This window comes from Mytilus californianus, unplaced genomic scaffold (genome assembly GCF_021869535.1).
Source record: "Mytilus californianus isolate M0D057914Y unplaced genomic scaffold, xbMytCali1.0.p SCAF_4, whole genome shotgun sequence".
Lineage (NCBI taxonomy): Eukaryota > Metazoa > Mollusca > Bivalvia > Mytilida > Mytilidae > Mytilus > Mytilus californianus.
In genome coordinates, this window is record NW_026262690.1 from 65083093 (window position 1) to 65098713 (window position 15621).

The following is a 15621-nucleotide window of genomic DNA, read 5'->3' on the forward strand; positions in this document are numbered from 1 at the left end:
TAAGGCGACATTTCTATTAGGTGGCCCAGGATTAATTTGAATGTCTCCTGCTACGACGAATTGAGTGTATTTGACTTAAGTTCCTGTTTCCTTTTTTTATATACTTTTCTTTAATAGTGGCAAGGATTTGTATAGTGGAATCAGGCCTTGAAAGTGAAATTGAGAATGGAAATGGGGAATGTGTCAAAGATACAATAACCCGACCATAGAGCAGACAACAGCCGAAGGCCACCAATGGGTCTTCAATGCAGCGAGAAACTCCCGCACCCGGAGGCGTCCCTCAGCTGGCCCCTAAACAAATAAGTATACTAGTTCAGTGATAATGGACGTCATACTAAACTCCAAATTATACACAGGAAACTAAAATTAAAAATGATACAAGACTAACAAAGGCCAGAGGCTCCTGACTTGGGACAGGCGTAAAATGCGGCGGGGTTAAACATGTTTTTTGAGATCTCAACCCTCCCCCTATACCTCTAGCCAATGTAGAAAAAACAAACGCACAACAGTACGCACAGTAAAACTCAGGATAAGAGAAGTCCGAGTCCGATGTCAGAATAGGAAACAAAAGAAAATAAACAAAATGACAATAATACATAAATAACAACAGACTACTAGCAGTTACTGACATGCCAGCTCCAGACCTCAATTAAACGGATTGAAATATTATGTCTTCATCATATGAATATCAGGCACAATCCCTCCTGTTAGGGGTTTAGTATTATACCGTCATAAAATATATGAGAAGACTGACATAACCCGTGGTTTGTCCAAATCTTGTTGTTGGTTGATACACGGAGTTAAAAGTATTTTTTTTTGAGAGAGATTTTTTTTTATCTATCACAATTGACACGAAGTGACGTTATACATGGTTTATTTAAGTAAGTTTGAAGACCGATGCAGAAAATCTGTTAAATATCTATTTCAGCATACTTTATGCATGTCCATTTATGAACACTCCCGAAATTTTGGCGGGAAATTTCGCGATTCTCGGGTTTTTCCCTAACATTACATTATTTTGCGTATTTTTTTCAGGGGACATAATTTAGTAAATAACCGATGACAAGTCGGCTCTCCGGAAAGGAATGCATATTTATTTCTGATTAGAATCAATACTTTGACGTATGTGCCTGAAAATTGTCAAAAATGGCATTCAGAAGTTTTCGGCAAAACTGTTTATCTTCAGTATGTGACCCGGTTGGCTTTATTGGAAGACGAGAAATTGGTAACACTCAACCAAATACTTCATCAGACAAATTTATGAGACACAGAACCAGCTTAGCAAAAAACTTGTACAAGAGAGAACTTAAAGCGCATTATGGATGTGTTAATGCAATAGAGTTCTCGCACAAAGGAGGACAATTTATGTCTTCAGGTATTTGTTGTTTTTTAAACAGGTCTACTGATTCAGTGGTTATGCCCCTTTTATCTGTTGTCAAAGAAAGAAGTGTTTACAAAATCACTATATACCAACAACTTTAAAATGTTTTTCATGACACCATATGTCTCACCTGTGACAGCTTGTTACAGTTAGTGTAAAATTATAAATTTTGATTGCCAAAAAACTTGTAATATACAGAAAAAATGGATACAATTTATTTCAGAAAAAAACACTTTTACAATAGATAAGTATAAAGCTAATTCTGTTTGTCCCTGTATAGCTGTATACAGATGGGGTAGCTTATAAAGTCTTCCGGCCTTCCGGACCAGGTCTAAACAGTTGGGACAATTTGTAGCATGACTCACTTATCCAGGTCCTGTCATTTGCAACTTTTGAAACTGTACATGTAGGCAGTTTTGTTTGTTAGCTTAAACATGTTCTTGTTTTTGATAGAGGAAAATGATAACTGCAAAAAATTATCAGTAAAATATAGAAAAATGAAAAAAAATATTAGCAAAATTTTGCTCTGGATGCTGTCTCTTGTTTATGAACCAGCTTCTATTTCCTTGAAAGTTTGACAAAGTTATTGATGTCTGATAAAACTTAAACCCTGGACTATATCTTCAAAATGTACATGATATTTGTAAATAATAAAAAAAAAAATCCTATCAGTATATAATACAGAAAAAACTAATTACCCTGTCCCAAAAATCTAAATTTTGCTATTAAAGGAGTACAATTGCTGCCTATAAGAATACCTACAACCAGTTGATAAACTTTATTGTCGATAAAAAAATAATTTGCCAAACTTTATTTTCTGACAAGACAGAGCAAATTAGACAAAAGCAACCTTGCAATATATCAAAAGTTACTTTTACAGGGTTACAAATACTTCCAAGTTTACTGTGGTTATCAGCATCTTATCTACGAATAGAACTTTCTTGTAAAAAAAATAATATTTGACAGGGACTAGAGACTTTTATTGTTATTTTGAAAACAGAATCTGTGACATAGTTGTCTAGTCTCAACTTTGTGACAGGGCCTCGGTGGCCGAGTGGTCTAAGTAGTTACTACTGTAATCACTAGCCAGTCAACACTGAGGTTGTGAGTTCGACCCCAGCTGGTGCGGGTGCACTCAACTCCAATCTTAATTGACCAGGATTGTCAGTTTTCCTATCGAAGGTTGGTGGTTTTCTCGGGGCACTCTGGCTTCCTCCACCAATAAAAACTGGCCGCCACGAAATAGCCCAAAAGCGGTGCTTAAAAGTGGCATTAAAACACTAAAAAATCAAAAATCAAATCGACTTTGTGACAAATGGAGATTTGGAAATTTTCAGCTGAAGTTTTGGCAATATAAAGTGATTTTTATCTACATTTTATAGGCAATTTTTTCAATGTCTACCTTGTAAAACTTCTGCCATTTTTGTTGAGCCTGAGTGACATAATGATTCTACATTCCAGCATCTTTGGTGTCAAAAGCCTCAACATTTAGGTTGAATTTGTGGTTAAAGTTTTTTTACATCAATTACTTCATGGATTTTTATGATAATTTCCAAACTTCAAATTATGTATAAGTTTTCACTGTATTTAATTTTATTTTAGGTGGTGATGACAGAAGAGTGTTATTGTGGAACGTTGAGAAAGCCCTGTCAGATATAGGTTCTCCTAAGATAATGAAAGGAGAACATAATAGTAACATCTTTTGTATTGCTTTTGATCGTGACAACAAGAAGATATTTTCTGGTGGTAGGTATCAAACATATTTACACAGAGTTTCTGATCAGCTAACAATCTTATGGAATTTTTGTGTCACAGATGACCTAAGATATGTTACAACTGTCATAGCCACAATCCCCTCCTCTTTTCTTCAATTCCCATTGGTATTGTCTTTCACTTTTTGCAGTACATATTGCATACATACCGTCCGTCCGTCCATCTGTCAGTCCGGCAAATCAGTTTTCCACACTTTTTTCTTCGTGCTTGAAGATATTGATTTGATATTTGGTTTATTGATTTATCATGACAAGTTACAGGTCAAGTTCAATTTTCATGATTTTAGCTTTTCTCTTTGTTCAGTTAAAGCCCTTTCCCTAGAATTAAATTTTTGATGAAATACTTATTAGTTAATAGATTTCTGTTCAAAGGGAAATAAGTAATTTTTTAAAAGACAAAATGACATTTTGGATTTTTTCCTTTTATTTGGTAAATTGTTTGAAGAATTTAGTGGTAGGTTTGTTTGTCATTCTTGAAGATATTGATTTGATAATTAGTATATAGTTTTATCATGACAAGTTACAGATCAAGTTGGAATTTTGTTCCAGTCTGATACTTTTGTGCAGAGTTATGGTCTATGGACATAGAAAATTCACTTAAATAATCAGTTTTCAACAGTTTTTTTTCATCATGCTTGAAGATTTTGACTTGATACTTTTATGTAGTTTACACCATGACAAGTTATAGATCAAGTTGGAATTTCGTTCCATTACAATGAATTTGTAACCGGTAGGCCCGGGACTATGTATTGCCATTCAATACTCACAGAATGCTTGTTATAATCAAAGTGACTGCATTCAACATAAATTTTGATAGCAATGACAATTTTGTCTGATATTAATTGTGATTATACTATCTATTCAGAACTCTGTAAAAACTGAAAGTTCTTCAGTAGAAAACAGTAGGGTCTGTGTGATAGATCTTACATCTTCTTATATCTACTTAACAGTGTTTATAATAAATTAGTTATGCAACACATTCATTGATTTTGTTTATATTTTAGGAAATGATGAACAAGTTCTTGTGCATGACATTGAAAGGTAGTTAAAAGGGAATACTGTAAATTCAGAAATTATTGCGTGCATTTATTATTGCAATTTTTGAAGAAAAGACAAAAATGCAAGATTAATTATTGCGATTTCTGGAAAATCTGCATACACTATATGTTTCCAATATTAGAATGCAAGGTCTTATTATTGTGATGCTCACCCAGTCGCATTATTCACATTGATGAAAACATTGCAATAATTTCTGAATTTACAGTATATGAATAGCTCGTTATTAAATTCACCACCCCCAAAAAATGATCTGAAGATTAACATTTTAATTTTGATCTTACATTACACAGCCTGTTTATAACAATTGATTGATAGTAGTTGAATACCACTTTTATAATACTGATGGAAAATATTCATAGGGGAATACTGAAGAAAAATGATAAGGGGTTAAACACCCAACATCATTTAAAAACTTACAGTAGAAAAAAATGGTCATTGTAGGATATTAATCAATGTCACAGCAGGTTTCCCTTAAACTGAAAAAAGTTCTATTTCTTTAACAGGAAATCACCAATAAAAATAACAATTACCAATTAGTTTGCTTCTATTGAAATCAAAGAAATTAAAAACAATATATGTATCTAAAACATTATATAATTACAAACGACAGTGAACCAACGCTTGTTCAATCTTCAATACTCTATACATATATAGAATCCCTAAAGTGGATACCTAGGGTATGCAGGGCTGTTACGGTAAAAAAAACAAAATGTAAAACCAGTTATAACAACACTTTAGGGATTGCTGCAGAATTTAAAGAGATCTAGTGTTTCTGTGCCTTGGGAACCACAAAATATGAAAGCAGTTAAAACAACACTCAAAATGTTAAGGCAGTTATAACAACAGATCATAGGCACCAAAACATGTCGATCTCATTAAATTACTGCAACAATCTCTAAAGTTTTATTATAACTGCTTTCACACTATAAACATTATATGTCTCACAAATTTTCAATTAAGTGCCACAACAGTAAAAATTATCTTGATCCTCAGCTATATTATTTTAAGATATAATAAATATAATTTATAAAAACGCCATCCATCTATTATAGTGGTGCCACATTAGAAGTGTTCATGCATGATGATGCAATATATGGATTGACATCAGACCCTAACAATGTCAATGTGTTTGCCAGTGCCTGTGATGATGGCAGAATTTTGGTATTCGATATAAGAGAACCAGCTAGTACAGGTCATTATTTTATTTGTGAACAATTGTTTTCCTATTATTTTTTCACAATTTGACAGATTATCTGAACATTTGTTTTCCTGTTATTTTTCCTCATTTTTGACAAATTTTATCAGTATTCTCAACATAAATAGCGTACCGGTAATTTGTGCAAAAAGGCAGTGGTTCCCAAGGCTTTGAGAAATCAACTAGACGTTTGGTCTAGTAAACCATTCTTCTTAACTGGATGCCTCCAGTGAGGGAAGACGTGGGTTCGAACCCTGGCCGGGTCAAACCAAAGACTTTAAAATTAGTATTTGCTGCTTCTCTGCTAAACACGCAGCATTAAGGAGTAAGAGCAAAGACTGGTCGGCTCAGAGTCAGAATAATATGTCCTGGTAAGGTGACATGTCTTCCTGCTGACTGTTATCTTGTGAACTATCACATTAAATATTCGGCTCAGCGTGTCTGTCTAGTACAAATCAGGGTTAATATTCATATTACATTAACATGTTCTCGTCCTGAATATGCATATTAATTTGCCACTGGACGTTAAGCAACCACCCATCATCATTATCATAACTGGCCAGACTCTTTTTAACAGGATTTTCATATGATTTGGACAAAATAAAAAATTTTACTGTTCATTTGGTCCAGTAATACATATCACTTAACTGGACCAAATCAATTTTTACTGGCCTTTGCCCAATGTCCGACGACCTTGGGAATGACCGAAAAAGAAAAGGATTAATAAGGTCACTTGCTTGGCCTTACATTTTCCAATTTAAAAATATAAAAGTGTCTTATGTTGTCAAATAATCACAAGACACAAGTTTGTTACAAATACGATTTCAGTAAATTCATTTAAAATTTTTCTGCATTTCTTCAGAAATTATGCATTTAAGAAAACCTGAAAAAAAATCATAATCTGTCAAAACTGCCTCATTATGAGTTTAATGTAAAATCAAATATATGCAGCAGGCTAAATAAAAAGATAATTTTCTACAAAATATCTTCTACAAAGTTATTGTTATTTTCTAATAAACTGTGCTAAGAAATTGTTCTTATCATACCATCTATTTGAAACATTCAGTGTCACATCATATGGATTATATTCATTTGTTCAGATGTACACTTGAAAACTTGTGAAAAATATCATAGTATATATTTTTTACCAGAGACAAATAGATCTAAATAATTTATATATAGAAGAAAAAGAAGATGTTTTATTTCCATTAAATGGGCTCACAAAGAGCAGGATTTTATATATAACAACATAAACAAGTGATGCAAAATACAGATGTCTATTACATTTTTTTTAGAATGATTTTTTATTAGTTTATTAGTTATTAAACTGTATGGAATTAAAGTTGTTGTTTATGATTTTCTCACAGATCCATTTTGTTTGGCAAATTACACTTCATCTATGCATGCAGTGGCATATAACCCAGTAGAACCACGTCTACTGGCAACAGCTAATGCTAGAGAGGGCATTGGATTATGGGATATCAGGAAACCTAAAAGGTAATTTTTAGAGAGTTTGTGTCATGAATTAAAATACTATGTCACTTCAATTTTTAGCTCACCGGGGCCTGAAGGGCCCCATGTGAGCTTATGCCATCACTTGGCGTCAGTCGTTGTCTGTCGTCGTTGTCTGGCGTCGTCGTCTGTCGTCGTAAACTATTTAAAAAATCTTCTCCTCTGAAACTACTGGGCCAAATACCTTCAAACTTTAACTAAATGTTCCTTAGAGTATATAGTTCATAAATTATATCCAAAGTTTTGATCCATCGACAAACATGGCCGCCATGGCTAAAAATAGAACATAGGGGTCAAATGCAGCTTTTGGCTTATATCTCAAAAACTAAAGCTTTTAGAGCAAATCTGACATTGGGTAAAATTGTTCAGTTGGTCAAGATCTATCAGCTCTGAAATTTTCAGACGAATCGAACAATCCATTGTTGGGTTGCTGCCACCGAATTGGTAGTTTTAACAAAATTTTGCAGTTTTTTGTTATTATTTTGAATATTATTATAGATATATATAAACTGTAAGCAGCAATAATGTTTAGCAAAGTAGGATCTACAAAAAAGTTGATATGACCATAATTGTCAATTGACCCCTCAAGGAGTTATTGCCCTTTAAAGACAATTTTACACAATTTGTTCATCAAGTTTGCTAACATTTAAAAATCTTCTCCTCTGAAACTACTGGGCCAATTACCTTCAAACTTTAATTAAATGTTCCTTAGGGTATCTTGTTTATAAATTATATCCGAAGTTTGTATCCATCGACAAACATGGCCGCCATGGCTAAAAATAGAACATAATGGTCAAATGCAGTTTTTGGCTTATATCTCAAAAACTAAATCTTTTAGAGCAAATGTGAAATGGGGTAAAATTGTTTAATTGGTCAAGATCTATTGGCCCTGAAATTATCAGACAAATCGAACAACCCATTGTTGGGTTGCTGCCACTGAATTGGTAGTTTTAACAAAATTTTGCAGTTTTTTGTTATTATTTTGAATATTATTAGATATATATAAACTGTAAGCAGCAATAATGTTCAGCAAAGTAAGATCTACAAAAAAGTTAATATGACCAAAATTGTCAATTGACCCCTTAAGGAGTTATTGCCCTTTAAAGTCAATTTTACACAATTTGTTCATCAAGTTTGCTAACATTTAAAAATCTTCTCCTCTGAAATACAGGTGAGCGATTCAGGCTCTTGAGAGCCTCTTGTTTCACTACTAGTCTGATCAGGGCAATTTAGCTCAAAAAGAGAGGCCAAAGATACCAAAGGGATATTCAAACTCATAGGTCAAAAACAAACTGACAATGCAGTGGCAAAAAAACGAAAACAACAAAAAGACTAAACAACAGTACACAAAACACAACATAGAAAACTTAAAACTGAGCAACACGAACCCAACCAAAAACTAAGATACATATGACATAAATGCTTGTCAGTTGTTGAATAAGTTAAATTGACTCCTAGATGTCTATTTTGGGGGGTTTAGTTGTTGGATAGTTGTCTCATTGACATAAACTCAATCTCCTTCTATTCATAGAAATAATTTGACTTACATGGGTTTTTTTTATTCATATTCACCATTGTTCTGTTTGTTAATAAATTACTGAATTGTTTCAGTTGATGAACTAAAAACATTCCTTTTAGTTTCAGCCATTTAAATACAAGAATTATTTCTATCTCCACTAAGATAAATATATGAACTGCCCTTCTTGCACCTTAAATGTTGGGTAATTTTTGGAATGAGGTACATGTACTTATATAAAGGCACAGCCCGTAATATGGCAAAATATTTATTTGAATAAAATTTTACAAAACTTTTGATTGATAAATACATGTGTTACATGTGAATCATGAAAATAGTAACCCATTAACATAGCATTAGGAAATATAACTTTTGAAATTATTAGAAAATATTTTATATAGTATGACTTTTTTTCAGTTGTTTATTGAGATATGGTAGTGGTTTAGTACAACAAAGTTGTATGAGTGTCTGTGTCAGTAAGATGGGAGACAGACTATTAGCACTACGAAGACGTCTACCTCCAGTTTTATATGACATTAAAAGTCCCTTTCCATTATGTGAATTCGACCATGCTGGGTATTACAACTCTTGTACAATGAAAAGCTGCTCATTTGCTGGAGATAGAGATCAGGTAAATATTAAGTTGGTTTATTGTCCTCTTGCAACAATTTTTAGAATGTATCATGTAGTAATTTGATTAATTATCTATCCATAACAATCTGTAGGCACTTTCACATATTCACAAAACATGATAATTTATAGGTAATGTTATTTAAATGGGAAACTTATTGAAATACCCAGTTTGCAAAAATATGTGTCATGAAATGGAATATTAAAAAAACTCCGAGTGATCTTAACAAGCTGCTTACGATTAGATTTAGTAAGAAACCTTTTTGTCTTGGTTGAATGTGAGAGATAAAGATGCTTATCCAACATGGGTGGTTACTATGGCATTAGTTTTATATTAAGCTTTATATTTCAATGAGTAGAAGAGCTGAATTTGCATTTTATATATAGTATCTGCCTTACATTTAGTTATATTTATTTTTTCAGTATGTATTGTCTGGATCTGATGACTGTAATCTATACATGTGGAAAATACCTGATGATTTATCAAAAAGTAAGTCAAGGAAGATACTCTGAAAGTACTTTCATTTGTTGATAAAAAAGAATTTTTGGGTGAATTTTAAGATGTAACAATAACCTAATACTTTGATAGAATGATATTTTTGTCATACACAATGCCTTTGAAAAAGAATTGATAATGGACATACATGCATGAGACAATAGTATACTAATTGAAAAAATACAGTTGCAGAAAATTTGTATTTATAAAATGTTATTTGTCTTGAAGACGACTAGAAACTTCTTGAAGAGGTATTAGGGCTCCAGCAAACAGTCAGTAACCCCCAACAGCTAGTTAAAAATGTGTCCTACCATTGACATCAATAGTACTTTTTGAGAATTGACACTTTTTGTCAAGTTTTTAATATAAGGTTTGATGATCTTGTTACAATTGTATTATAAAAAGAGGAGAATCCAGGATCAATATTTCCATATCTAGTTGTAAATTACATTTAAAATAATCCAATAAATCAGTGTTTTATTATGGATACAGCCATCTCTGAAATTAAATACTACGTTTAAATTTTCACATAAAGCAACATATTTTCAAGAATAATCTTTTTTCAGGACAGTTTGTAAATGATGCACACATGGTATTACATGGACATAGATCTATTGTAAATCAAGTGAGATTTAATGCTGCCAATCATCTAATCTTATCTTCTGGTGTTGAAAAATCTATTAAGGTAAAGTACATGAAAATATTAGTTCAAGAATGACAGATTTATGTATAATTATAAACAAAAAATCCAAAATGTTTCATATAAAGTGATTGGAATGTTAATGTGCAATTCAATGGGTTGGTATCACTGCTGGTGAACTGTTAGTCTCAAAGGATACCATCAGCTTAATATCGAAAGCTTCAGTATTGGCATAATTAAAATAATTCATTCTAACTATAAACTTTCACTTTTTGAATTGTGGAATTGTGCTAAAAGTAATTTTACAACCACTTAGGCAAAGTTGACTTTTAAATCGGTAATAAACTTTTATGTAATTGGCTTACCAAATCTTTTGTCTTGAATGATCCTGATGGAAAGTAATTACAGAAACATGTTAGACCCTAAAATTGGTATCGTACATTTATTTTGTGAAATGCTCATCAAAATAAATGTATGATGATATTTATAAAGATAAATTAGGTGAGAGTCAGTGGGACAATCAGGTTATAATGACTATATCCTGCAGAATGCTCCCTAGCGTAGCTGAACTATTTGTATTTAGTTTTTGCTTTTAGATTTTAAAAAGAAAGAAAGAAATCTGGGAATCCCTATGGTTCCACTGATTAATCAGCAATTTGCATCATTTCCCAAACCACTGGATGGATTTCATTCAAGCTTATATTAATTCTTCTTCATGTAATATAGTTGGACTTCATGTTTAATGCTTAGATTTCTGGTTCATGAGAGGAGAGGAGCATAGGGGTCAAAGAATAATCTAAATAACACAGTTGTCATTAGGCCATTCAAAAATGAATATTTGTTCTTCACACTTTTAAGTAAAAAAAGTTAGCAAGCAAGTGATATGTTATTTTTAAAGTTTTTTTTTTCAAAATGAATATTTAAGCAAGATATACCTGAAATTTGGCGAGAAAAAGGAACATTTATAATTTTATTGTACAAAACTTCTGTTTTCATGCGCGAGAAATATCACCAAAAAATTCTATAAATTTCTGTGAATTGTGGGGAAGGCTATGACATTTTAATAATGAAATTGTTGATTTCATTTAAATGGAGCAATGATTAAGAAAATCTTAAGGGAATGGTGGTAACATTTTCTTTTTAGGTTTCCAAAATTATAAAAGTCAGCAATTCAAAGAACTATGAAGCAATTTGGAGTAGCGTAAACGAATTATAGCGGAATTAATTTGAATGAGGGTTTGTCTTTGAGTTGGATGAGTGCTTTCTTTGTTCTATATCTGTTTACTGATTTTTCACAGGTATGGAGTCCATTTCCAGTTCCTACGTCAGAAGGAGGAATAGATTCCAATTCTGTGAAGAAGAATGCAGCTAGACCTGCTTACTCACATGAGGAATATATCAACCTGGTGTTACAGACTGGTCATGTGATGACACATGATTATTCCAGTCAGTCAGTAGAGGAAGATCCTCGAATGCTAGCTTTCTTTGATTCATTAGTACAAAGAGAACTGGAGGGGTTCAGTTCCAGTGAAGACTTTGCTAGTAGTGATGAAGAATTATTAGATAGAATTGAAAATATACATGATTCTGATTTCTCAGATTCAGATAGTCATCATTCAAGGCATGCTACACAAAACAGAACTTCAAGCAATCATAACCAAGAAAACGGTCAGGAGGATTCTACGGTTAATTCTTTTTCTGTGACCTTTGCTAGTGCTGCTAATTCCAGGTCCCTTGATGGTAATGCTGTATCTTCAGGTAATATGGAACATTACAGTGAGATTTCTAATAGTTCGGACAATGATACAGACTCGGAAAATAATTCTCTTCAAGGTGGGAAGACTATAGAAAAGCTGATAAAAGAAAGATGCAAGCAAATAAAACTAAATGGAAAGACTAAAAGAAAAAGACCATTGGTCACCTACAGTTCAGATTCTAGTGACAGTGAAAAAGACGACAACACAGCAAGTGACAGTTCTACTCATAGGGAACAAGTTCAAGGCCATCCACTAAATATTCTGTCTGCTTGTAAACAGAGAAATCACTTACAGTTGAAAAGATTAAAACTTTTGAGAGATAGTGCTTTAAACAGTGATTCAGATTTAGACGATGCTGGAAGTTTGGAACTAAACGAGAAGAACAGTATTCATAAAAATGGAGCATGTGAAAATTTAACTGAAAATTCAAAATGTGAAGAAAATAATAAATGTAAAAACACTGAAGAAGATATGGGACCATACTTATATGAAGCTGAAAATCAGCCATCTTGTTCAAAAACATTGGCTGGCCCTTCTTCTGACAGTTTTCCAATTGTAGAAAATCATGAAGGTCCCCAAAATAGTGAATCAGAAGTTAATAGCCAGCAAAAATGGTCAGAATTCAAAAGATTAAAAACAAAAGCTACATCAAGAAAGTACCGAAGCCATAGTAAAGCTGAAGATAATTAAAATGAAATCATTATTTTATGCCATTTGTCTTTCATTATCATATGTATGTTGTAACATTGTTGGGAGAATATAAAGAAGATTTTCTGATAATTTCAGCTGTTGTTCATATGCTATGAGTGTGTATGAATATATTATAAAAAATAGTAATGAAACAAGTGTTCAGTAGTTCTAAATCTAAAAGAAAATGTATGATGAGGCCTCTTTTTTCTTCCATTATTTGAATACCACCAAGTGTTAAAATAATATTTATTCATTTGGAAATAAAAGTAGAATAGGAATGGATCTAAGAAATTTGAAATTATGATTTATGGGGCTAGAAAATGTCTCTCATCATTTCTTTTAACATATGAGCATGATAAGTTAGTTCAGTATTTTACTTTTTGACTTAACAGATTATAAAAGAGGTGCTTTGTTCATAAAAAAATCAATGTACATGTATACACATGTTTTAAAAATTGCTACTTCGACTAAAACTAAAATAACTCTTTTATAGCATTTACTTAACACTTCATATAGTGTTTATTCAACTCAGTAGAGCCAAATATAAGCGTAAAGGTAATATATCAACTGTATTTTCACCTGGACATTCAAAATCTTATTGTTAAACCTAGCTTGTCTGCATTGAAGTGTTGACCAAAAACAGATTTTTTTTCTTTCTGTTTTGTAAGTGGGAATTTATCATTAAATGGCCATCAGTTTGTATTTTGGCATAAAATGAAGTAGCACAATTAAAAACCATATTTAATTATATTCTTTTGATGTGTAATGTGTGCAGATTGAAAATATAATTGAAATAATTTGTTTAAAATAGGACTGGTCTGCAAGACATGAAATCAGAATGTACATATTATATATTTTTTTCTGTAATAGCTGATAGTTTCTTTAATCGATACAATTTTGACCAGTTGCAAGAAAATTCTTCTGCCTGTATGTGATGTGGCTTTAATTATCTTCTATAAATCCAAACTTATGTTAATGTTTTATTTTTCAACAGAATTATAATCCTGTTTGTTAAGTTATATCTTTTGTTTTTGTTTTGTATGATGATGTCTATATGATAAAAGGTGATAACCATTAAGATAAATATGGGGGGGGGGGGGGGCATGGAGGGCATAAGCCTCCTTCTTTGATTGATTGGAAAATTCTAAAGAATTTTAGCATAAAATCGCCTAAAAAAATGTTTGCCTCGATCTGCTAGACGGTATATATTCTGTAATCTCGAAATAACACCCCCTTTGAAATATCCTGGATCCGCCCCTGAAATTGTGGACAGTACAAACATTTTGCTCTGTCCATTTCCTTGCATAACACTATAATATTGAAAATAGATAATTGGCAGGTTTATATACCATGCTGTATACATGTTACTCATATTGTACAGCCAAGTAAAACTCCCATAGTTCTGATTGTTTAACATTAAATCATCTTTTAGGGAAAATTACTTATTTTTAGTAAAGAATGTAGACAGACCCTGTTAAGATTTGACATTTCTGAGCTATTCATTTAAGCTTTGATATGAATAAAAGGAGATGTTGGGTATACGTCAATGAGATCACAAGCCACTGACTCAAACAACCAAGACAAATATAGTGGTCAATGATTTTTACATTTCAGTAAAACCTATATCGGTCTCTTAATTTCTCAAAATATTCAGATAAGCTATTCTGGAGTTATAGAATCTGAGTAATCAAATATCATGCACTCATGGAGCTCTTTATTCTCAGTGTTGTTCAGTAACTTATTTTTGGTTTTGACTGATAAAAATATTCAAAATGAATTTGACAAGGGTTTGGACATATGCATTTATGTTATAGCTAAATTGACTTATATGCCAACAAACTGGTTGTTATCACAAGTCGTATATTTTATTCATGTGATCATGGCCTAGATCAGTGTTAAAATTGTAAGTCATTTAGATATTTTACCATGTAGTATTTGTTCAAACTTGTGTCTTAATTCTTTGTACAATAGTGGCCTTAACTAAAAATATAATTATCCAGCTATGAAAAAAAATTTGTATTTTGAATTTTCCTCATCAAAATTCATTACTTACAGTAATTCCCAAAGAAAAAAATGTTGAAACTATCAAACAATTTTAAATTCAAAATAATAAAAAATCTTCCATATTTGCATACCTGTAACTTTTGTCAGGTGACAGTGGTAATTGTATTTATAAACATTTCTGTATTTTTAATTCTGTTTGAGATCTACAAGTCAGTTTTCTATTTCCTTACATTATGTATATATTGTGGATCATTTATGTTGAAATAGTAAGAAGAATTGTTATGTAGTTTAGTTAGGATCACAGCATTCATTACATATAAATAGTAATCTGTACAATGTAATTTCATTTGTTCTTTATAATACAATTACGAATTCAAGTAGAACTTTTAATATTTGTGTAAAATTCTAGTTAAGTAATGCTTCATAAAATATATTAGAAAATATTAAAAACATGAAATGAAATAAAAAGTCAGTTTTATTTATACTTGAGAGTATCTATCATATTTTAGCTCATCTGGTCTAAAGAATCATGGATAGGTGCTGAGTAATGGTTATAGCATTATATACCTAGTCTGTCCACCTTGAACAAGAATTCTTCATGTTGCACTGACTTGATGTTATACATAGAAAATCACATTGAAATTTTGGAATAACCTGAACCTATTTTGCAGGAATGGTATTGAATAAGTTACTTATACAGTATTTTTATCTGCTTTAGAATTGATAAAAACCAAAGTCACCAGAAGCAATTTTTGGATTTGATTGATCAATTTTTCTGACACTTCAAGGCAAAATCTTTTTGAATAAATGTATCTATAGATTTGATATTTGGGAAACCAGCTACAAAAAGCCTTATATCTGCCATAAAAGGCAGTATTTATAAAAAAATAATTTGCTATTTAATTTTTTTTCTTTTCTATTTCTTGTGATCTAAATCCTCTAATTCTAAGCAAAATACCCCCACTGTCT

The 15621-nt window shown here is 31.8% G+C and overlaps 1 protein-coding gene across 1 annotated transcript; it reads left to right on the plus strand.

Moving 5' to 3' along the window:
- The first annotated feature begins 1049 nt into the window (after positions 1–1049).
- On the plus strand, positions 1050–15136 carry LOC127738309 (DDB1- and CUL4-associated factor 5-like). The gene is made up of 9 exons (XM_052249510.1): positions 1050–1375; positions 2984–3127; positions 4158–4194; positions 5265–5404; positions 6775–6904; positions 8853–9066; positions 9489–9555; positions 10128–10246; positions 11500–15136. The coding sequence occupies exons 1-9, from the start codon at positions 1147–1149 to the stop codon at positions 12646–12648; spliced, it is 2229 nt and encodes a 742-aa protein (XP_052105470.1). The 5' UTR covers positions 1050–1146; the 3' UTR covers positions 12649–15136.
- The last annotated feature ends 485 nt before the right edge of the window (positions 15137–15621 follow it).